Source organism: Macaca fascicularis, chromosome 7 (genome assembly GCF_037993035.2).
Source record: "Macaca fascicularis isolate 582-1 chromosome 7, T2T-MFA8v1.1".
Classification (NCBI taxonomy): Eukaryota; Metazoa; Chordata; class Mammalia; order Primates; family Cercopithecidae; genus Macaca; species Macaca fascicularis.
This window is the reverse complement of record NC_088381.1, coordinates 91,400,167-91,424,961: the sequence shown is the minus strand read 5'-3', so window position 1 is coordinate 91,424,961 and position 24,795 is coordinate 91,400,167. Positions and strand designations below refer to the sequence as shown.

The window sequence follows — 24,795 nt, the reverse complement described above, 5'->3', positions numbered from 1 at the left end:
GAAAGACCTGGAGGGAGGTTTGGTCTTATTTATGTCCGTGTTCTCCAGGGTGCCTGGCACAATGCATAGCTTGTAGTAAGATGCACAAATGCTTTTGTAATTGAACTATTCACTCCATAAGGACCCGTCCCCGGGTGGCGTGGAGAGGAGGCGTTGTTGAAGGACTTCCATGAGACCAATGCTGGGGGTCAGCTTGGAAGCCTTGTCTCAGTTCCTCCCTCTGGACTGGTTCAGGACAACACTTATGGGTCACAAGAGGGGTGCTCAGGGCCACAGAAAACCTGAGGACCACTGTTCCCCCTCCACTGGGCTGAGCTTGGGTATGCATGCACAGAGGGTAGTGCCCCCAAATATGACTCAGGACAATACACAGAGCCCTTTCCAAGACAGTCGTGTGTTCACCCCAAGAGGAACTTCAGCTCTGACTCTCTCTTCTAACTGGAACTATGTACAGGATTTGGTATAACTGTTTTCTCTAGGTTCTCAAAGGCCTGTGTGGCCCAGAAAATGTTAAGAAGTACCAGCCTGGAGGACCCCTGGGAGAACCCCAGAATCTTTCCACCGTCACCCACCACCACCTTGCTGAGCCCCCAGCAGGCCCAGTTCAGATAATGGAGCACACACAAAGCCTTCTGCAAGGCAGCACACTCACTCCCACCTCCGTGTGTCTGCAACAAGCTCAGGGCAGCTGGCGGTAGAGGCCTCTTCCCACCATGCTGCCCTGGGCTCTACCCTTGACAGACGCTTCCAGACTTGAGGATAAATTTGAGTTTATTTTAGGGGAAAAAAAAAATGCTTAAATCACAAATTACAGAGAGGAGGAGCTGAGATCCTTCAGAGGCCTGAGCTTCTACTCCTTTCCCTTAAGGTTCCTCCAAAGCAACAGCTCCATAAAATCCTTCAGCTCCCCAGCCCCACACCGAGAACCCCACATGTTGATTGGATCAGCCAAATCTACAACAGTCATGCAGATAAGTCCTAAGGAGAATACTGAAGGGTTTTTCTTCTCCCTCGAGCCTAGCATGAGTAAGTCCCCAAATTTCTAGTCTGGCAGAATGGCAGACCCTGTCTCCAGATCCAAAGAATCACCTAGACACCCCCTCAGGCTCCTGGGCCTGGGACCGCAGCTGCACAGCCACCCCCACTCCCCTCAGAGCCGAGAGGAGAAGCCTGCCACTGCGATGTTCTCCCCGGTGATGTAGCTGGCATCTGGAGAGCACAGGAAGGACACGATTCCTGCACAGTCCTCCGGCTCCCCAATCCTGGATGGAAGGAAGACACAGTGTTAAGCATCTTGTACTCTGATTCTGCTGCTCTGGGGCTCACGGACGATAGGTGGGAGTGGGCTCTATGGGGAACAAGGTGGACGCAACAGGGCTAATTGCACCCTCCAGGGCCATGTGGACTCCAGATTTCAGCAAAAAAGAACTGTCAGATGACAGGGAGGGGTCTGCTCTTGCAATAGACTCAACTGCTCCTGCCCAGCCACACACAGACCACCAAATCTCCAAATCCCACTTGCCTCTGCATCTGAAGATACTCCCTGAGGTACTTGAGGAGAGATTCATTCCCATGTAACTGGGGAAAGGGAAGAAATGAAAGAGTCAGTGCTACTAAAACAAGGATATGGGCAGGGCCCCGGGAAGGCCACCAGGCAGAGCACCTAGGGCAGGTTTGCCCTTCTCAAAAGAAGGAGCATCTTCTCAGGATGGATGGACTGCACCATGGCTGAGTTCAGAGAACAATGAAGACCTCAGTCATAAGCATGCTGACCTAAGGATTCAGTCACCCCTTTATCCCTTAGTCACTGGGCAGGGTTCCCACTTAGCCAGACTGGGAGATGGAGGACACACCCAATCCTCACCACTTTGCTGAAGTCAGTCTTGATTACTCCTGGAACCAGGCAGTTTACCCGGATGTCCTTGGGGGCCAGCTCCAATGCCAGTGTTCTAGTGAGAGCCAGCAGCGCTGTCTTGCTGACATTGTAGACACCCAGCTCCTGGGAGGGGAATTGCGAGAGTGATTAGGATATGGGAGAGTGGGGGAAAGCATTGGTTGGATTTCTCACCTACAGGGATCTCACAGGCGCAGCAGCCGTCCCACCCACATGGAGACAAGCTCAGCCCAGGGCAGCAGGAGGATGGTGGGGGTCTGTCTCAGGCATTTTCTCTGTAAGGCTCTGAGGAAGAGGACAAAGTTGCCCTTCACCCTACACCACTGAGGAGCACAAGGACCAAGCACTTACCATTCTTGGAAAATAAGCTGCAACGGAAGAGACCAGGGTGACAGCACCCTTCCTGAGATGAGACAAACACAAGAGAAGCTGAAGCTAAGAGCTTACCACTGATGGTGATACCATCAGGCGGTCACTAAATGATGTAACCCTCACAGAAGCAACACAGGTCCTATTACTATCCCCATCTCAGAGTTCAAGAAACTGAGACTCAGAGAGGTTTAGTACCAGCCAATACATGGCAGAGCTGGGATTCCATCCCTATTTCTCATAAATACAATGTCCATGCTCAGAACCCTTATACTCTGCTTCCTCTCTTGCCGCGTGCTTGAAGGAGAGCGCAGGGTGGATTTGGTGAACAGGCACCCAAGGCTGATGGTGAGTGCCTATCCATGGGCAACCTCTAAGGAGCAGATGGGGTAAGGGAGACCTGAAGTGACGGTCAGGAACTTTCCTTCTACTGAAGACAGCCCCTAGCCAGTTCCTAAGGGTGTGTCTGTGAGGAGTACAGTCAGATCTGCAGGACCTAGAACACAGGCAGGGTCCCTGGAGACCAAGCGCGGGCATGAGGAAGGCTTTTTCCTATGGAGAGGAATGGGGCTAACCCTGTCATTGGTTTTAAGTTGGTAAGAACAGAGAGCAGGTAAGGTAACAATGACCAGCCAACAAGGTCAAGGAACTAAAGCATAGCCTTGTACCAAACCTGCTGATGTCAATGCCTGGGCCCCTGGAATACTGCTCTCATCCTGCAGCCACTGGAATTGGGAATGGCAGCCACACAGAAGGTGAGGCAGGACAAGATAAGGGATGTGGAGATCCCAGAGACACCTCTTCTGTCCTCCACCCACTACCGGCTGTGCTACTGACTCTACTTTGGTGCCCAACTCAGGTCCCCAACTCCCACTGGTCCCCACCTCCACCCTGCAGTACCTCTTCTCCATGTAGGGCAGCAACTGGCTCAGCAGCAAGGCTGGGGACTTCACATTCACATTTAGGATCTGAAATCAGAGCAAAGCATGGATGAGGGCAGAGACATGGTCAACCCAGGTCCTGATCTCATAAGACACTTGGAGCCCTGTAATTTGTGCAGCAGACCCAATTTGCGTGCAGGTAAGAGAAACTAATCCCCCTTCTGACTAGTGCAAGAGGTATTTCCAATTTGCTAATGGTTTCATAGGCAGGCAGGCTAAGTCACAGGCCTGTGAGCCTGTGAAAACATGAATTGTTCAGGACTGACACGAGGAAGGAAATGTTCAGGCCTTTCAAAGAAAATGGGGACTGGGGGCAGTGGGTCATGTCTGTAATCTCAGCACTTTAGGAGACCAAGGTGGGAGGATTACTCAAAGTCAAAAGTTCAAGACCAGCCTGAGCAACATAGTGAGACCCTGTCTCTACAAGAAATTTTTTAAATAATTGGCCTGGTGTGGTGGTGCACACCTGTAATCCTAGCTACTCAGGAGGCTGAGGCGGGAGGATCCCTTAAGCCCAGGAGTTTGAAGCTGCAGTGCGCCATGATCATGCTATTGCACTCCAGCCTGGGTGGCAGAGTGAGATCCTGTCTCTTAAAAAAAACAGCAACAACAAACTGTAAGCAGAGGCCTCTGGAGAAAGACTGAAGACAGTCTGATGGAGCGGAAGCAGGTGCTAGAAGCAAGGGAGATTTCTGGAACAGTCTTTTTTGTCTCTCTGAGCTTTCATTTGCTTGTGCTCTCGCCTTGTCCCCATAGAATTTAAGGCATACTCACAATGCAACAGCATAAAACAAATCAAATAGGTACAATGTGTGAAGAAATGGAGAAAAGGAAAAATCAGTGCAGAAAAATAAGAAAAAGCAAGAGTGAGGTTGGTGCCTACAGTTCACAGCATGTGATAAGGACTGAGCATTTACTCTATTATTTGGTTACCAAAACGCAGGCTGTGAAGGCCTACACACACCAGATTGTCGCAGACTTGGCTCTGAGCTTTCCTGCAGCCAATACAAACAGGGAGACAAAACAGAATTGCCATTCTGGGAGCTAGATGTCTATGCTGATCCTGCTTGTGACTAAAGTCTGAATCCAGGCTAAGCCACACAGGTCCTGACACTCTGGAGGATCTGTCTGGTGGGTCTGGGAACAGGGGAGAAGTGAGAGAGGAAGTGGCAAGGAAAGATGCAGAGGCAGAGCCTGGGAGCTAAGGCAGAGCGCCAGGTGGGACTGACATGGCACCAGGAACCCCTCCTGCAGGGATCTATCCTGATTCAGGTCATCTGCATCCTGCGTCTCTAGGGAATGAGACTGCACACCTGCAACTGACCAGGACTGTTCAATGTTTTTTCCACTCCCTGATCTCATGCCCACTCAATCCCTTGGATGTGGGCGGGGGAAATACTTAAGCTGAATGTTGCTGTGACCCATTTGACGACACGTTACCAGTGTGGGGGATGACCCCCCCATGACTGCAAGAAGTGGCCCAGATGTCAGAAGAGGGTACCTCCCTGAGGTCCCTAATAAGAAGGAATTAAGGATTAGGCTAGCTGTAAGGGTTTTCTGGACAAAATAGACCCCAACCAGCCCACAGGATATCTGTCCAAAACTCCATGTGCATCAGGCTGAGTGATGGGCTGAGGTAAGGCCCCTCCTAGACTCAGGAACAAAACCCATGCCAAAGAAAAGGTGAGACTCCCTCCCTTGATGAAGAAAACTGCCCCATTAGAAAGTAGGAGAGAGTAGCTCTGTGTGCCAAGTAGTCCTGAGCAGAGAACTACCCATGAGCCTGAAAGAGGGTGCACGCTGGAGTCACTGGGTAAGAAGAAGGATGGAGGTGATGTGGTTTTGGTGGTTTAAAAGATTAGAGGTTTCCCTAATGGTGAAACCTGCTAGAGAGAAGGGGGGGTCTACCTGGAGATGGCCTCAAAACTGGCTCAAAAATAAGATGAATGGTAAGGAATTCTCCTTACAGGACACCTACTGAAAACTGCATTTAGTTGAAAGCAGAGCATCTGGTAAATTCTAAACTCATTTTGTGACAATTTCACCTCCGAGGTGATGGCAGATGTGATCGGGGATGAGTCATCAATGATTTCTGTCCAGTGGTACAGAATCGCTCACTGAAGGCCAAGTCCTTGGAGAACAGGGGAGAATCCGAGAAAGTAAGGTCAGATCGTTGGCATCTGCCCTCAGCTTCAGGAGGGAAGACTGCAAACAGTTTCGAGAAAAAGAGTCATGATCCTGTGAACTGAGACACTAAACAGGAAAATGATTCAGGAGGGTTAGGAGACTGTCAGCAATAAAATCCCAGCTATAAACTCACAAATGATCCTTTGGAGGCATTAAGAATATAGCTAAAGAGCCTGGGGAAGCAGCTCAGCAGGGGCTGCAGGGAGCTCAAATTTCAGATCATCTCTGAGGATGTAGCCAAGGGCACCCAGCCAAGGGCAGATAGAAGGGAGGGGCCAGCCTGAAGATGATGTTGGCAAATGAGAGTGCAGGAGCTAAGGAAGGCAGAACACACTAAGGCCAGAAGGCAGGAAACACTTTGACCCAGTGCTTAGGGCAGAGTGGGGAATGCTCACAATGGCAGAAAGAATGAGATTCATCACCATGCATTCTGACAGAGAGAACAGGGAACAAAACATGAGAGTGAAAGGAACATAAGTCATTGGGGAACAATTAGGCCCAAGATGGGCTTCAAGGCATTTTACAAGGTCTCTCCCAGTCCCTTGTGGACCAGGTGGCAGAATCCTTAAATGGACTGGCAGCAGGCTGGGATGTCTAATCCCCTGGAATGCTGATGGCTGGATCTGGTCCTGACAGCAAGTTCTTGTAGACTCAATGAGGAGCCCCCTTCCAGGAGAGAGTGCGTCTCCGCAAGAGGCACAGGTCACCAAAGAAAAACACAGGACCTGTATCTTCCTCTACAAAAGGGTGCAACACACAGAAATGCTTGACTTTTACAGAGAGACTCTGACTAACCATTCACAGCTGTATCCCTAGAGCCTGGAATGGTGGTGCCTGGCACACAGCAATAAATATCTGCTGAATGATTAAATGCAAAAGGGATGAGAAGAGAAAAGAAAGTGGAAAGTGTAGGGGCCAGATTTAAGAATCAACAAGCCAGAAAGTAGCATCCGGGCACATTTTGGGAGACAGCTAGCCAGGCAGGACTACCACCCAGGGCCTGCTTCTCCAATAACCTCTGGAGGGAAACAGAGAGTCTTGGTGGGCACAGGCATGCTGGAGCCCAGTGCAGAGCTGGCACCGGGACCTCAGCCGCCTCCCGGGGGCAGGCCTCTCACCTTGTCCCAGATCTGCTCACTGGTCCCCAGAGTGCTCCCCACCAGAGGGTTGACCCCTGCACAGCACACCAGGAAGTCGATGCCCCCACAGTGCTCCAGGGCCTGCGGAGAGGACTTGGGTGAGTGTGGAGATGGCCTAAGGAGGGCTCTCCCTCCCAGGGCAGTCCAGATCATAGGGCCTTTAGGCAAAGCTTGCAGAGCAGATGCTTCAGCCAGAAATGGTTACAAGGCTCCTGCGAAAACCAAACTCTCCTGAAGGAAAGTGACCTAGGTGTCCCAAGGGCAGGCTCCTGGGGCCAGGCACCGAGAGAGGAAGGTCACTCTGGGGACCTCCCTCACCCCTTCAGACTCTTCCTCCACAATGATTCTCCCAGGGCCTGGGGGTGGGGTGAGGGTCTGCTCACAAACAGGCCACTTTCCCGAGGGAACTTCTGGGCAGCAAGGTCAGCCTGGGCACAGTCACGGTCTCAGGACATATTCTAGGCCCCCTCCCAGGTCTGAGCAGTGAAGGAAAGGTTCTGCATTTTCCCCTCTCTGTGTCCTTCCACCACCTGCCCCCTCACTGTGGCCACCAGCCGCTCCCGGTCCTCAGCCTTCCCCACGTGGCACACAATGCCCGCCACACTCAGTCCCTCCCTCTGCAGCTGGGCCGCAGCCCGGTCCACGTTCTGCTGCTTCCGGCTGCTGATGACCACGTGGGCCCCGTCCTGGGCTAGACGCCGTGCGATGGCAAAGCCGATCCTGGATGCAGAAATGGAGGGCACAAGTCAGCCTCAGCCTCTCCCCACTGTCCTTCCTCTACCCAGTTCTGGAAATCAGCAAATAAAGGTGGGTCTTGCTTTGAAACTCTGAGTCCTTGTGGAAGCCACAAGGACCCTGTGAGGGGTCAGGACCCATGGGCAATCCAGCACTCACCCACTGGTAGACCCTGTGACCACAGCTACCCGTTCAGCTAGGATGCCCTTCCGGTCTATCCCAGTGCTGCTCATCCTCACAGAAAGCCTAGCACAGGGATGAAACCAGCCCCGGTGGCCCCGGGCCACTGCTGGCAGCATGGTGGTTGGTGTCTGCGATGCTTCCTGCTGAATCAGGCCTAGGGCAAATAATCAGTTTCACTTATCACTGATGCCTCAGTGAGCATGAAGGTAATCTACCCTCCTCCTTCCTCCAGACAGACAAGGCCAGCAACAGAGAGTGGCAGAGAGTCAGGCTGGTTAGGGTAAATTTCAAACATGAACCTCAGGTCAGGAAAGCAATCCATGAACACTCCTAAGCTATAAAACTGGGGAAATTATTCACAAATTAAAATGTGAGACTCAACATTCGGTAGACAAGGGTGATTTTTCCATTCATTGCATAGCAAACATTGAGCACTGGCAATGTGTCAGGCACTGGGCAGTAGACACAGAGTGCTGATTGGTGTGTTTACAATCCTCTAGCTAGATACAAAAGTTGTCCAAGTCCCCACCCTATTAGCTAGACACAGAGTGCTGCACCCTTGCCTCTCCTCCTAGACCACAAGGAGGACCAAGAAAAATTGGATTTAGTGGCCCTTATTGATGCATTCTCAAAAACCTGTTAGAGTCCTAAGCATTCTCCTGTTAGTATTGGGAACTTACCCATGTCCTATAACCATGTTATGCCCCAAAAATGAATTGTAGGGCCATACCCTGAGGGAGGAAAGAGATCTCCAGGGTTGGAAGAGTGACACCTTTTGTCCTCACTTATATGAAAAGGAAGGATACAATTTCTGAGATTCCCCATATCCTAGTTTCAGGAATAGCTTTTGTTAGGCCTGCTTGTCTGAGGAGGGATCCTAAAATCCCAGATAGTCCCCCCCTACCATGGGGCTTTGGGCAAAAATTATATCTTTCTGATTGGTGAGCCCAGATGCCTAAAGAAGGTAACAGAGTACTGAAATTTATACTAGAAATCATTCTTATAGGAGAAACTAGAAAAGCACCAGAGACAGGGAGTGGTTTTTTAGAAGCGGGACTAGCCTTGGAGAAGAGAGGCAAGAGGAAGTATGTCTGGCAGGCATTAGGACCCAGGGGACAAGGGTCAGGATAGATAGGACAGATGGGCGAGTCTCACTTGAGCGACATGCCTTTAAGAATTCCACTCGTGGCCACAGGGTCAACCAACTTGTTGGGACCCCAGAGCTGAATGGCTTTCCTCTCTGTCGACCTTCAGCTCAGCCCAGAAGTACAGGAAAAGCAGAAGCTGCTTCCAGGCAAACCAACGTTCCCAACTCCGAAGAGTTGGGGGTTGTTAGAGAGCCCTTTCCCAGAAGGCCTGACACCCATGTCTTTAGTCCAGCGGCCGCACTAGTCGCTTTTAACTGGCCGACAGGTGCCCGGTATTTAGCCCCCAAACTCTAAGGAAAAATAGGACAGAACAGGAAGTGAAAGGGGTCTGGTGGTACTCACCACTTGGTGATAGTCTCCCAGCTTGGTGATAGGCGATGGTCTCACCACTTGGTGATAATCTCACCGCTTGGCGATAGGTGATAGCCCCTTTGTGGTCACCAAAATGTGTTTGGAATTGGTGGGTTCTTGGTCTTGCTGACTTCAAGAATGAAGCCGTGGACTCTCAGGTGAGTGTTACAGTTCTCAAAGATGGTGTGTCCGGACTTGTTCGTTCCTCCTGTCCAGAGTTGTTCGTTCCTCCCAGTGGGTTTGTGGTCTTGCTGGCTTCAGGAGTGAAGCTGCAGACCTTCACAGTAACTGTTACAGCTCTTAAAGGCGGCACATCTGGAGTTGTTCATTCCTTCCAGTGGGTTTGTGGTCTTGCTGGGCTCAGGAGTGAAGTTGCAGACCTTCGCAGTGAGAGTTTCAGCTCTTAAAAGCGGCACGGACCCAAAGACTGAGCAGCAGCAAGATTTATTGTGAGGAGCGAAAGAACAAAGCTTCCACAGCATGGAAGGGGACTCCAGTGGGTTGCCACTGCTGGCTCAGGTGGCCTGCTTTTATTCCCTTATCTGGCCCCACCCACATCCTGCTGATCAGTCCATTTTATAGAGACCTGATCGGTCCATTTTACAGAGAGCTGATTGGTCGTTTTACAGAGAGCTGATTGGTCCATTTTGACAGAGTGCTGATTGGTGCATTTACAATCCTTTAGCTAGACACATAAGTTCTCCAAGTCCCCACCAGATTAGCTAGACACAGAGTGCTGATTGGTGCATTTACAAACCTTTAGCTAGACACAGAGTGCTGATTGGTGCGTTTACAAACCTTTAGCTAGACAGAAAAGTTCTCTAGGTCCCCACCTGACCCAGAAGCCCAGCCAATTTCACCTCTCAATGGCACTCTCCATGGGACTTTGCAGCACCTAGCCAGGGCATTCCGGCAGCCCAGAGGGAGCTCATCCCCCGATCAAGCCCAGCAGGTGCCAGCCTGTGCTGGTTCTGGGTGAGTGCAGGGCTGAGCCCATGCCCACCCGGAACCCACACTGGCCCGTGAGTGCCACGTGCAGCCCCAGCTCCTGCCCACACCTCTCCCTCCACACCTCCCCATGAGCAGAAGGAGCCAGCTCCAGCCTCGGCCAGCCCCAGAGGGTACCCCACAGCACAGCAGTGGGCTGAAGGGCTCCTTGAACATGGCCAGAGTGAACACCGAGGTGGAGAGTGAGTGACGGCTGCTGGCACGTTGTTACCTTTCACTTCTAGCTGAAAAAGCAAAACCAACAGAAACTCTCATTCACTGCTGGATACAGGGTAAGTACAATTGAAAGGTAACAATGTACTAGGAGCCCTCACTCTCAGTGCTTCCTCAGCCTTGGTGTCCACTCTGGCAGCACTTGAGGAGCCCTTTAGCCCACCACTGCACTGTGGGAGCCCCTCTCTGGGCTGGCCAAGGCTAGAGCCAGCTCCCTCTGCTTGTGGGGAGGTGTGGAGGGAGAGGCATGGGTGGGAACTGGGGCTGCATGCAGTGCTCACAGACCAGTGCGAGTTCCTGCAGGTGCGGGCTCAGCAGGCCCCACACTCAGAGCAGCCAGCCGGCACTGCTGGTTCAGGGCAGTGAGGGGCTTAGCAGCTGGGCCAGCAGCTGCCGTGGGTGCACTGGGTCCCCTAGCAGTGCCAGCCTGCCCCTTGCTCCACGGCACTCGGTCTCGTCAACTGCCCAGAGGCTGAGGAGTATGGGTGCATGGCGTGGGACTGGTGGGCAGCTCCACCTGTGGCCCTGGCACAGGATCCACTAGGTGAAGCCAGCTGGGCTCCTGAGTCTAGTAGGGACTTGGAGGACTCTTGTGTCTAACTAGGGGGTTGTGAATGTGCCAATCAGCACTCTGTGTCTAGCTCAGAGTTTGTGGATACACCAGTCAGCACTCTGCATCTGGCTCAAGGTTTGTGAATACACCAATCAGTGCTCTGTGTCTGGTTGACCTAGTGGGGACTTGGAGAACTTTTGTGTCTAGCACTCTGTGTCTAGCTCAGGGTTTGTAAATACACCAACCAGCACTCTGTGTCTAGTTCAGGGTTTGTAAATACACCAGTCACTACTCTGTATCTAGTTAACCTAGTGGAGACTTGGAGAACTTTTATGTCTAGCTAGAGGATTGTAAATGCACCAGTCAGCACTCTGTGTCTATCTCAGGGATTGTAAATGCACTAATCAGCACTCTGACAAAATGGACCAGTCAGCTCTCTGTAAAATGGACCAATCAGCTCTCTGTAAAACGGACCAATCATCTCTCTGTAAAATGGACCAATCAGCAGGATGTGGGTGGGGTCAGATAAGGGAATAAAAGCAGGCTGCCCAGCCAGCCAGCAGCAACTGTCTCGGTCCCCTTCCACACTGGTGGAAGCTTTGTTCTTTTGCTCTTTGCAATAAATCTTGCTGCTGATCACTCTTTGGATCCATGCTGCCTTTATGAGCTGTAACACTCACCACGAAGGTCTGCAGCTTCACTCCTGAAGCCAGCGAGACCACAAACCCACCCACCGGGAGGAACGAACAACTCCAGACGCACCACCTTTAAAAGCTGTAACACTCACCATGAAGGTCTGCAGCTTCACTCCTGTCAGAGACCACGAACCTACCAGAAGGAAGAAGCTCCAGACACACCTGGACATCTAAAGGAACAGACTCTGGACTACCATCTTTAAGAACTGTAACACTCACCGCAAGGGTCCGTGGCTTCATTCTTGAAGTCAGTGAGACCAAGAACCCACCAATTCTGGACACATAATCACTTCAGGAAATGATTTGGTGTTATATGGAGAAGTTGAAAATATAGATCTCTGACTCTGTAGAGGGAACTAGCATCCTACAGAAAGGAGGTCATGTGTGCACCAAGACACTGTACACACACGTTCACAGAAGCCTGCTTAGAATGTTCCAAACTGGAAACAAGTCTGTATTAGTTTGTTTTCACACTGCGATAAAGAACTACCTGAGGCCAGGCACGGTAGCTCACACCTGTAATCCCAGTACTCTGAGAGGCCAAGGTGGGCATATCCCTTGAGCTCAGGAGTTTGAGACCAGCCTGGGCAACATGGTGAAATCCTGTCTCTACAAAAATTAGCTAAGTGTGGTGGTGTTCACCTGTAGTCAACTACTCAGGAGCCTAAGATGGGATGATTGCTTGAGCCCAGGAGGTCAAGGCTGCAGTGAGCTGAGATTGCACACCATGCTCCAGCCTGGGAGACAGGGCAAGACCCTCGCTAAAAAAAAAAAAAAAAAAAAAAAAAATCCTACCTGAAACTGGGTAATTTATAAAGAAACAAGGTTTAATTGACTCACAATTCCACAGGCTGCACAGGAAGCAAGGCTTGGAAGGCCTCAGGAAACTTACAATTAGGGTAGAAGGTGAAGTGAAGCAGGCAGGTCTTACACAGCTGGAGCAGAGCAAAGCAGGAGGTGCTACACGCTTTTAACAACCAGATCTCATGTGAACTCACTGACTATCACAAGAACAGCAAGGGAGAAATCTAACCCCCATGATCCAATCACCTTCCACTAGGCCCCCTCCTCCAACAATGGAGATTACAATTCGACACGAGATTTGGGCAGGGACACATACCTAAACCATATCAAAGTCTATATGCCTATTAATGGTGGAACTCATAAACAAATCATGTTGCATTTCTATAATGGAATACTGTACAATAATGAAAATGAATGAACTGAAGTCACACTGAACAACATAAAGGAATCTAAAAAAATATATTGTTGGTCCCGGAGCAAGATGGCTGAATAGGAGCAGCTCCAGCCTCCAGCTCCCAGCATGAGCAACACAGAGGACGGGTGATTTCTGCATTTTCAACTGAGGTACCGGGTTCATCTCACTGGGGAGTGCCGGACAATCAGTGCTGGTCAGCTGGTGCAGCCTGACCAGCGAGAGCTGAAGCAGGGCGAGCCATCGCCTCACCTGGGAAGTACAAGGGGAAAGGGAATCCCTTTTCCTAGCCAAGGGAAACTGAGACACACAACACCTGGAAAATCGGGTAACTCCCTCCCTAATACTGCACTTTACCAAGGGTCTTAGCAAACGGCACACCAGGAGATTATATGCCACACCTGGATGGGAGGGTTCCACGCCCACAGAGCCTCCCTCCTTGCTAGCACAGCAGTCTGAGATCTAACTGCAAGGTGGCAGCGAGGCTGGGGGAGGGGTGCCCGCCATTGCTGAGGCTTAAGTAGGTAAACAAAGCTGCCAGGAAGCTCGAACTGGGTGGAGCCCACCGCAGCTCAAGGGGGCCTGCCTGTCTCTGTAGACTCCACCTCTGGGGACAGGGCATAGCTAAACAAAAAGCAGCAGAAACCTCAGCAGAGGTAAAGGATCCTGTCTGGCAGCTTTGAAGAGAGCAGTGGATCTCCCAGCATGGAGTTTGAGATCTGAGAATGGACAGACTGCCTGCTCAAGTGGGTCCCTGACCCCTGAGTAGCCTAAGTGGGAGACATCCCCCACTAGGTGCAGACCAACACCTCATACCTCGCTCAGTGGGGTACACCCCTGAGACAAAGCTTCCAGAGCAAGAATCAGACAGCAACACTTGCTGTTCAGCAATATTCTGTCTTCTGCAGTCTCTGTTGCTGATACCCAGACAAACAAGGTCTGGAGTGGACCTCAAGCAATCTGCAACAGAGCTACAGCTGAGGGTCCTGACTGTTAGAAGGAAAACTGACAAACAGAAAGGACACCCACACCAAAACCCCATCAGTTCGTCACCGTCATCAAAGACCAACGGCAGATAAAACCACAAAGATGGGAAAAAAGCAGGGCAGAAAAGCTGGAAATTCAAAAAATCAGAGCACATCTCCCCCTCCAAAGGAACACACCTCATCGCCAGCAACGGATCAAAGCTGGACAGAGAATGACTTTGATGAGCTGAGAAAGAAGGTTTCAGTTGATCAAACTTCTCAGAGCTAAGGAGGAACAATGTAACCAGCGCAAAGAAAGTAAAAATCTTGAAAAAAGAATGGAAGAATGGATAACTAGAATAATCAATGCAGAGAAGGCCATAAACGAACTGATAGAGATAAAAACCATGACACGAGAAATACGTGACAAATGCACAAACTTCAGTAATCGACACAATCAACTGGAAGAAAGAGTATCAATGATTGAAGATCAAACAAATGAAAAGAGTGAGAAGAGAAGTCTAGAGAAAAAAGAGGAAAAAGAAATGAACAAAGCCTCCAAGAAATATGGATTATGTGAAAAGACTAAATCTGCGTCAGATTGCCTGAAAGTGAGGGGGGAAATGGAACCAAGTTGGAAAACACTCGGCAGGATATCATCCAGGAGAACTTCCCCAACCTAGTAAGGCAGGCCAACATTCAAATCCAGGAAATACAGAGAACACCACAAAGATACTCCTCGAGAAGAGCAACTCCAAGACACATAATTGTCAGATTCACCAAAGTTGAAATGAAGGAAAAAATGTTAAAGGCAGCCAAAGAGAAAGGTTGGGTTACACACAAAGGGAAGCCTATCAGACTAACAGCAAATCTCTCCACAGAAATTCTCCAAGTCAGAAGAGAGTGGGGGCCAATATTCAACATTCTTAAAGAAAAGAATTTTCAACCCAGAATTTCATATCCAACCAAACTAAGTTTCATAAGTGAAGGAGAAATAAAATCCTTTACAGACAAGCAAATGCTTAGAGATTTTGTCACCATCAGGCCTGCCCTACAAGAGACCCTGAAGGAAGCACTAAACATGGAAAGGAACAACCAGTATGAGCCATTGCAAAAACATGCCAAAAGGTAAAGACCACTGATGCTAGGAAGAAACTGCATCAACTAATGAGCAAAATAACCAGCTAATATCACAATGACAGGATCAAGTTCACACATAACAATATTAACCTTAAATGTAAATGGACTAAATGGTCCAATTAAAAGATACAGACTGGCAAACTGGATACAGAGTCAAGACCCATCAGTTTGCTGTATTCAGGAGACCCATCTCACATGCAGAGACACACATAGGCTCAAAATAAAGGGATGGAAGAAGATCTACCAAGCAAATGGAGAGCAAAAAAAGCAGGGGTTGCAATCCTAGTCTCTGATAAAACAGACTTTAGGCCGGGCGTGGTGGCTCAAGCCTGTAATCCCAGCACTTTGGGAGGCCGAGACGGGCGGATCATGAGGTCAGGAGATCGAGACCATCCTGGCTAATACGGTGAAACCCCATCTCTACTAAAAAATACAAAAAAAAAAAACAAAAAAAAAAAACTAGCCGGGTGAGGTGGCGGCGCCTGTGGTCCCAGCTACTCGGGAGGCTGAGGCAGGAGAATGGCATGAACCTGGGAGGCGGAGCTTGCAGTGAGCTGAGATCGCACCAGTGCACTCCAGCCCAGGCAACAGAGCAAGACTCCGTCTCAAAAAAAAAAAAAAAAAAAAAAAAAAACAGACTTTAAACCATCAAAGATCAAAAGAGACAAAGAAGGCCATCACATAATGGTAAAGGGATCAATTCAACAGGAAGAGCTAACTATCGTAAATACATATGCACCCAATACAGGAGCACCCATATTCGTAAAGCAAGCCCTTAGAGACTTACAAAGAGACTTAGACTCCCATACAATAATAATGGGAGACTTCAACACTCCACTGTCAACATTAGACAGATCAATGAGACAGAAAGTTAACAAGGATATCCAGGAATTGAACTCAACTCTGCACCAAGCGGACCTAATAGACATCTACAGAAATCTCCACCCCAAATCAAGAGAATATACATTCTTCCCAGCACCACATTGCACTTATTCCAAAATTGATCACATAGTTGGAAGTAAAACACTCCTCAGCAAATGTAAAAGAACAGAAATTATAACAAACTGTCTCTCAGACCACAGTGCAATCAAACTAGAACTCAGGACTAAGAAACTCAATCAAAACCGCTCAACTACATGGAAACTGAACAACCTCTTCCTGAATGACTACTGGGCACATAAGGAAATGAAGGCAGAAATAAAGATGTTCTTTGAAACCAATGAGAACCAATATACAATATACCAGAATCTCTGGGACACATTTAAAGCAGCATGTAGAGGGAAATTTATAGCACTAAATGCCCACAAGAGAAAGCTGGAAAGATCTAAAATGAACATCACAACTAAAAGAACTAGAGAAGCAAGAGCAAACACATTCAAAAGCTAGCAGAAGGCAAGAAATAACTAAGATCAGAGCAGAACTGAAGGAGATAGAGACACAAAAAACCCTCCAAAAAATCAATGAATCCAGGAGCTGGTTTTTTGAAAAGATCAACAAAATTGATTGACCACTAGCAAGACTAATAAAGAAGAAAAGAGAGAAGAATCAAATAGACGCAATAAAAAATGATAAAGGCGATATCACCACTGACCCCACAAAAATACAAACTACCATCAGAGAATACTATAAACACCTCTATGCAAATAAACTAGAAAATCTAGAAGAAATGGATAATTTCCTGGACACTTACACTCTCCCAAGACTAAACCAGGAAGAAGTTGAATCCCTGAATAGACCAATAGCAGGCTCTGAAATTGAGGCAATAATTAATAGCCTGCCAACCAAAAAAAGTCCAGGACCAGATGGATTCACAGCTGAATTCTACCAGAGGTACAAGGAGGAGCTGGTACCATTCCTTCTGAAACTATTCCAATCAATAGAAAAAGAGAGAATCCTCCCTAACTCACTTTATCAGGCCAACATCATCCTGATACCAAAGCCTGGCAGAGATACAACAAAAAAAGAGAATTTTAGACCAATATCCCTGATGAACATCGATGCAAAAATCCTCAATAAAATACTAGCAAACCGAATCTAACAGCACATCAAAAAACTTATCCACCATGATCAAGTGGGCTTCATCCCTGGGATGCAAGGCTGGTTCAACTTACACAAATCAATAAACATAATGCAGCATATAAACAGAACCAAAGACAAAAACCACATGATTATTTCAATAGATGCAGAAAAGGCCTTTGACAAAATTCAACAGCCCTTCATGCTAAAATCTCTCAATTAATTCGGTATTGATGGAATGTATCTCAAAATCATAAGAGCTATTTATGACAAACCCACAGCCAATATCATACTGAATGGGCAAAAACTGGAAGCATTCCCTTTGAAAACTGGCACAAGACAGGGGTGACCTCTCTCACCACTCCTATTCAACATATTGTTGGAAGTTCTGGCTAGGGCAATCAGGCAAGAGAAAGAAATAAACGGTATTCAATTAGGAAAAGAAGAAATCAAATTGTCCCTGTTTGCAGATGACATGATTGTATACTTAGAAAACCCCATTATCTCGGCCCAAAATCTCCTTAAGCTGATAAGCAACTTCAGCAAAGTCTCAGGATACAAAATTAATGTGCAAAAATCACAAGCATTCTTATACACCAGTAACAGACAAACAGAGAGCCAAATCATGAATGAACTTCCATTCACAATTGCTTCAAAGAGAATAAAATACCTAGAAATACAACTCACAAGGGATGTAAAGGACCTCTTCAGGGAGAACTACAAACCACTGCTCAGTGAAATAAAAGAGGACACAAACAAATGGAAGAACATACCACGCTCATGGCTAAGAAGAATCAATATCTTGAAAATGGTCATACTGCCCAAGGTAAATTACAGATTCAATGCCATCCCCATCAAGTTACCAATTACTTTCTTCACAGAATTGGAAAAAACTGCTTTAAAGTTGATATGGAACCAAAAAAGACCCTGCATTGCCAAGACAATCCTAAGTCAAAAGAACAAAGCTGGAGGCATCACGCTACCTGACTTCAAACTATACTACAAGGCTACAGTAACCAAAACAGCATGGTAATGATACCAAAACAGAGAGATAGACCAATGGAACAGAATAGAACCCTCAGAAATAATACCATGCATCTACAGCCATCTGATCTTTGACAAACCTGAGAAAACCAAGAAATAGGGAAAGGATTCCCTATTTAATAAATGGTGCTGGGAAAATTGGCTAGCCATAAGTAGAAAGCTGTAACTGGATCCTTTCCTTACTCCTTATACAAAAATTAATTCAAGATGGATTAGAGACTTAAATGTTAGACCTAATACCATAAAAACCCTAGAAGAAAACCTAGGTAATACCATTCAGGACATAGGCATGGGTAAGGATTTCATGTCTAAAACACCAAAAGCAACGGCAACAAAAGCTAAAATTGACAAATGGGATCTAATTACACTGCAGAGCTTCTGCACAGCAAGAGAAACTACCATTAGAGTGAACAGGCAACCTACAGAATGGGAGAAAATTTTTGCAATCTACTCATCTGACAAAGGGCTAATATCTAGACCCTACAAAGAACTCAAACAAATTTACAAGAAAAAAACAAAAAACCCCATGAAAAAGTAGGCAAAGGATATGAACAGACATTTCTCAAAAGAAGACATTCATACAGCCAACGGACACATGAAAAAATGCTCGCCCTCACTGGCCATCAGAGAAATGCAAATCGTGGCACATATACACCATGGAATACTATGCAGCTATGAAAAAGGATGAGTTCATGTCCTTTGTAGGGACGTGGGTGTAGTTAGAAACCATCATTCTCAGCAAACTTTCAAAAGAACAGAAAACCAAACACTGCATGTTCTCACTCATAGGTGGGAATTGAACAATGAGATCACTTGGACTTGGGAAGGGGAACATCACATACTGGAGCCTATTATGAGGAGGGGGGAGGGATGGCATTGAGAGTTATAACTGATGTAAATGACGAGTTGATGGGTGCTGACGAGTTGATGGGTGCAGTACACCAACATGGCACATGTATACATATGTAACAAACCTGCACGTCGTGCACATGTACCCTAGAACTTAAAGTATAATAAAAATAAAAAAGTAAAAAATAAAAATAAAATAAAATATATATACATATTTTTGAGTAAAGAAGTCAGACACAAAAGGATACAAGTTATGTGAATCCACAAGTTGCAGCAACAGGTAAAACAAATCTGTTGCTTAAGAAGGCAAACAGGTGACAAAAATAGAGAAATGCAGGGCAGTGATCACCACAAAAGTCAGGAGAGTGGGTATTTCTTGGGTAAAGCTGTGGGGAGGCAGTTATGACTAAGAAGGGGCAAATAGGCTAGGCACGGTGGTTCATGCCTATATTCCCAGCACTTTGGAGGCCGAGGCAGGTGGATTACTTGAGGTCAGGAGATGGAGACCAGCCTAGCCAACATGGTGAAACCTCATCTCTATGAAAAATACAAAAATGAGCCAGGTGTGGTGGCATGTGCCTATAGTCCCAGCTACTTGGGAGACTGAGGCAGAGGCAGGAGAATTGCTTGAACCCAGGAGTTGGAGGTTGCAGTGAGGCAAGATTAAGCCACTGCACTCCATGCTGGGAGACAGAGGGAGACTCCGTCTAAAAAAAAAAAAAAAAAAAAAAAAAAAAAAAAAAAGAAGAAGGGGCAAATTAAAGAGCTTCTAGGGTGCTGACAATGTTGTATTTGATAAGCAAATGATGCCTACATGACATCCAGGAAGATATATAATATCGCCTATGTATGTGTATGCTTTTTATGTATGTGTTATAATTCACAATTTAAAAGTTTAAAAGTAAAGATTACCTGCTCATGGTAAATTTTAAAATTCAAGCAGGTTAAAACTAATTCAAAAACTAAATCCTCCAATTCCCTTCTCAGAAGAAAATCTGCCAGCATCTCAGATACTTTCTCAAAGATGTTCTATGCAAAGGGCTTTGCTTTAAATAAGCAAAACTTTCTGATTTTAAACATTCAGTTCACAGAGGGTTTCCATGGAGTATCCTAGCCAGGAAGCAGAGGATCAGTAATGAGTGTCACATGAGTTCCTTGAATGCTCCACTCCTCCCTCATGGGGCCCAGGGCTTGGAACACACGAGTGCTCAATAAGGCTGGTGAGATAATCAGGCTGGGAAAGTTGCAGGTATAGGACCTGGAAGACTGAGGATTTTGACACAACAGAATAGATCCTCCTGTTAAGGAGAACAGGCTGAGAGGAGGAATGGAGGGTGTGGATGTCCAGGGTGTTTGGGAGAGAGCAGGGATGCCTATGTGTCTGGAATACAGAGAATGGAGGGCTCATGTCTGAGAAAGCAGACTGCAGTTTTGAATGACTCCAGCAGGCCGGTGCTGATTGAAGCTCTCTGAAGGGAGGTCTGTGGAGCTGGGCCAATTAAAGCAGCCACAGCCAGCCAGGCTGCTGTGTGGAGACCTGTGCCCTCAGGAGGCCCTTCAGAAGGGAAGGGTGTGCCTCTCTAGTTATGTGCAGATGTGAAGGCAGGGAGAGGATCTGGCATGGGAGACTCACGTATGAAGATATTTCACCATGAACTGGAAAATGCTAGGGTTGCTTCTCTAGGTGACCCTCTTTCACCCAAACCCTAATTTCCCAGCTCCTCATTCATGTTAGCCCAGAGGCTCCTGCCTTCCCCCATGTGAGATTCCCATTGGCTTGCCATCCCCTATTCTAATGGAAGAATCTGATCAGCTTCCTGCTGAGAGAGGGAGGGAGGCAGTGGTTCGAGCAAGGGGTTAGCAGGGCACTCAGGGACTTGGGAGTGTGCTTTTCATGTGGGACGGGACAGTGCCAGGAAGGTGAAGAGAGGCAGGCTCTGGCAGCTCTGGGCCAAGGGGCCGACAGATGTGAAATTTCAGGAGGCTCTGGTATGGGATGACTCTGCCTACAGACCCTCATCAGTTCCAGACCTGCTCTGGCCACTCCATCACCAAAGGACTCCTGGTTACTAAGCAACCCCTGCCTTACCTGCTGCATCTCCCCTTGTTCCTTAGCAACCCTTGCATAACTCAGTTCCCTCGAGTTAGGGGTCTGTATCTATAAATTATAAGTGAATGGATGCTGCTCAGGAATTGTGAAGAAATTTTCTATTAAATATCAGTCTGTACTCAGTGTCAAAATGCAGGCGACCAAATGCTCTGCTTTGGGAAGGAAGCTTTGGTTTCCGATTTATGTCTCTTCTGATATTGTATTTCCAAAAACAATCTTTGCAGGTCCTAGACCTCCCCGCTCTTTCCTCCCAACTGCTTCCACTCTGCCTGCTGTTGCTCTCGCTTTCTCTTTCACACGCCCTCTCTCCTTCCTGCAAGGTCATATTTACAGCCTTGCATTTCGTGGAGACAATAGGTTTCAGCTCCTGATTGGTCTACCTTTCTAAACAGGACACCAGATTCTGAACATCGTTATGCCCCCCTGGGGAACTCCTCTCCCTCTGCTGCGAGCATAGATTAACCCCCTTTTGAGGTTGAGGGGAATCCAGTCTCCTTGACTGCGAGGACAGGAGGAAAAAGAGGACTCGCCTTTTGTCGGGACAGGACGCCCCCTGCTGGAAGGCTAGAGTAACAGCACCTCTGAGAAATGTTCCTGTCTCAGCAAGTCTGGCTGTCCCTTTTCTGGCTTCTAACCGTTCTCACCAAGCCCTGCTTGTCTGAACTTGCCTCAATGTGGTTTGCAGGAAAGCTGACCTATTGTAAGGAAAGGCAACTCTGTCTGGCCTGTTGCAGGTAAACAACCTGCAGAAATGAAGTCAGGCCTCCTCTGTCTCCCCTGCTTCCCCTTCCCATGTAAAGCCCCTCTTTTGGCTGGGAGGATGGGAAGAGTGAGCAGCTTCCAAGGCCTCTAGTTCACCCTTCCCCACTCACTCATGCTTTCCCCAAAACAGTCAGCTGGGTCAGCTGGAGCAGAATTGACCACAGGTCCTGGGAGCTTAGAATGGTCCCTGAGCTTGGCACTGCCCACCCTGATACCCCTTTCCATGCTGATCAATTCAGATGCCCAAATTGGGGGTAGGGAAGCTGAATGGACACACCCTTAACCCAGTCCCATCTTGGAGGTGAATGGTCTTCAGCACTGGTCCAAAGAGAGAAGAGAAGGGAAACGGAAAGGGGTGGCGGGTGGGTGGAGGAAGAAAACAAAGATTAGAGGAGAAAGAATGAGAAACATGGAAGAGTTAGAAACATTGAAAATCAGAAAAGAAAGAATAATGTAAACAGAAAATAAAATTCTAAGCTCCCCAACGAACTGAAAGCACTCCTCCACTTGGCAAAGGGCATTCCAAAGTCAACCTTAAAAACCAGTGCAGGCCATGATGGGAATGTGGGATTGGACATGCCTCATTATACCCTCCTCCCTTTTGAGTTCAGGCATGACTGACCAGCATTACATTAAAATGGAGATCTTATGGCTCAAAAAACAGACTTTGTAGCAATAAGATACGAAATTCTAACCTGACTCTAGTATAGCATCACATAACAGATAGCAGGTCCTGAAAAAAACTGAAGTATTTTACACCAAAATGCATTTCTTTGACATTTTTTGAAATGGCCTTGCAAAGCTGTCTTTCGTGAGGAAAATTTACATCCTATAGAAAATCCCCTTCCCTTTCCAGGTCTTTTCCTGATCCAAGAGAGATTTAACTAAGAGTCTGGCACCTTTTAGGGTCTGATAAAATATATTTACAATCTATTATCTATCAGGCCTACTACCTGGAGGCTTCATCTACATAACAAGAACCTTGGCTTCCACAACTCCCCTTATCTTAACTGCAAACATTTCTTTCTATTGACCTCAACTCTTTGGGCAGAGCTTAACCCTTTCAACCAGTTGCCAATCAGAAAATCTTTAAATCCACCTATGACCTGGAAGCCCCCACTCCAAGATGTCCTGCCTTTCTGGGCCTAAACAATGTAACCCTTACATGTATTGACTTGTGTCTCTGCCTGTAGCTTCTGTTCTCCTAAGATGTATAAAATCAAGCTGTAACCCAACCACCTTGGGCATATATTCTCAGGACCTCCTGGACCTGTGTCATGGGTCATGGTCCTCACATTTGGCTCAGAATAAATCTCTTCAAATATTTTACAGTTTGACTCTTTTTCATCAGCACTAAGGAGATATCAGCAGAAGCTCTGTGATCTTGGGCAAGTCTGTTCCCCTCTTGCTCCATCCATATCACAGTAAAATAAGGGGTTGACTTGGGTGGTCCAAAGGACTCTGATAGCCCCAAGAGGTTTGTAACGATAATCAAAGAAGAAATACACTGAGCTGCAGACATAGAGCCAGGAAGAAAGAAGCATCAACATAAAAAGTAAATAGGAGTGAAGATGTGCGGTTCCAGTCATTATAGACCCAACACAAGGCAGTGAGGCACACTAGCCCCAACCAGAGCCATATCATGCCTGCCCTGGGCAGTGGTGATGCTGGCCCAGGCTTACCTTGCTGTACACCTGTCTGTCAGCAGTGCAGGTCGGCAGCCCTTCTGTCAGCCAGTCTGCAACTGAGTGTGAGGATGTGAGTAAGCAGCAGGCTGGATTTCAGGCACTGCAGATTCTATCTGAACAACTCAAAGATTCCTGGAATTTATAGCCCCAGAATTCAGAAAGGGGGGAGGAGGGTTTCTGAAAAGGCCCCACCCATGCCTTGGGAGGAAACCTAGGGGAAGTGCAGGACTCCTTGTCTGAGTAATATTCTGCAGAATGCTGCACATACCACTTAACAAGCATAACCAGAAAAAGAGTACAGCTGCTTGCCGCTTGTGGAAAGAAGTCAAAATAATAGTAGTTATGATAAGAGGGAGCAAGATGTCTTTATTATCCATGTTAGCAGGGGAAGAGTAGAAAGCAATTCCATTCTTCAATTTGTGAAGGGAACATAGGAGTTTTCAAAGAAAGGGTTTGGAATGCAAAATATGACTAATTACATAGTATTAATAATATAATAATATAATAATTATCAAATTATTTAAATCATTATAACTAGGCTCAAACACATCTTTAGTAATAAAAATAGGAACCATTACAATCAACACATTTTTGCCAATAAGAAATAAGTTTATTTATTCCTGTAGCATAAAAATCCATCCTTCAGGATTCAGTGAACTCTTGGAAAGCACTTTCTGCATCCTGCTTGTTGTGGAAGTGTTTTCCCTGCAAAAAGTTGTCGAGATACTTGAAGAAGTAGTAGTCAGTTGGTGAGATGTCTGGCGAATATGACAGATGAGGCAAAATTTCAAAGCCCAATTCATTCAACTTTTGAAATGTTGGTTGTGCAATGAGTGGTTGGACCTTGTCGTGGAGAACTGGGCCTTTTCTGTTGACCGATGCCTGCTGCAGGTGTTGCAGTTTTCAGTGCATCTCATCAATTTGCTGAGCGGTCTTCTTACAAGTAATGGCTTTGCCAGGATTCAGAAAGCTGTAGTGGATCAAACCAGCAGCAGACAACCAAACAGTGACCATGACCTTTTTTTGGAGCAAGATTGGCTTTAGGAAGTGCTTTGGAGTTTCTTCTCAGTCCAATCACTGAGCTAGTCATTGCTGGTTGACGTATAAAATTCACTTTTCATTGCACATCACGATTCAACTGGAAAGTAGTTCATTGTTATTGCATAGAATAAGAGGAAGATGACACTTTAAAACAATAATTTTTTGACTTTCAGTCAGCTCATGAGGCACCCATTTATTGAGCTTTTTCACCTTTCCAATTTGCTTCAAATGCTGAATGTAGAATGGTCAGCAACTTCTAGTGTAGTTGTAAGAGGATCAGCTTCAATAACTGCTCTCAATTTGTCATCAACTTCCAATGACCGGCCACTACACTCCTCATCTTCAAGGCTCTCATCTCCTTTGCAAAACTTCTTGAACCACCACTACACTGTATATTTGTTAGCAGTTCCTGGGCCAAATGTGTTGTTTATAACGATGTGAGTTGTTTCCACTGCTTTACAACCCATTTTGAACTCAAGAAAATAGCTCAAATTTGCTTTTTGTCTAACATCATTTCCATAGTCTAAGTATAAAATAAATAGCAAGTA

General features: G+C 47.0%; 1 protein-coding gene across 16 annotated transcripts; it reads right to left on the bottom strand.

Annotated features, from left to right (window-relative positions):
* Positions 1 to 753: 753 nt before the first annotated feature.
* On the bottom strand, positions 754 to 23,321 carry DHRS2 (dehydrogenase/reductase 2). Of its 16 annotated transcripts, none has more exons than XM_073997032.1 (10): positions 23,201 to 23,321; positions 8,939 to 9,327; positions 7,425 to 7,602; positions 7,061 to 7,250; positions 6,510 to 6,611; positions 3,164 to 3,231; positions 2,246 to 2,297; positions 1,865 to 1,999; positions 1,523 to 1,578; positions 754 to 1,262 (listed from the first exon to the last, which is right to left on the bottom strand). In XM_073997032.1, exons 3-10 carry the CDS (start codon positions 7,562 to 7,564, stop codon positions 1,151 to 1,153), a joined length of 855 nt encoding a protein of 284 aa, XP_073853133.1. In that variant the 5' UTR covers positions 7,565 to 7,602; positions 8,939 to 9,327; positions 23,201 to 23,321; the 3' UTR covers positions 754 to 1,150. The 16 variants fall into 16 exon arrangements, 13 of the variants coding, with proteins under 13 accessions (XP_073853133.1, XP_073853136.1, XP_065404737.1 ...); XM_073997035.1 differs by having other exon boundaries at positions 7,073 to 7,250; XR_012415622.1 differs by lacking the exon at positions 2,246 to 2,297 and having other exon boundaries at positions 7,073 to 7,250.
* Positions 23,322 to 24,795: the final 1,474 nt, after the last annotated feature.

Coding starts and splice junctions, on each gene's coding strand:
- DHRS2 (XM_065548665.1), bottom strand. CDS start 7,564: ATGCTGCCAGCAGTGGCCCGGGGCCACCGGGGCTGGTTTCATCCCTGT. Junction 6,612..7,060: donor TGGCCACAGTGAGGGGGCAG/GTGGTGGAAGGA, acceptor TCCTCTCCGCAG/GCCCTGGAGCACTGTGGGGG. Junction 2,298..3,163: donor CTGCCCTACATGGAGAAGAG/GTACTGCAGGGT, acceptor GTCTCATCTCAG/GAAGGGTGCTGTCACCCTGG.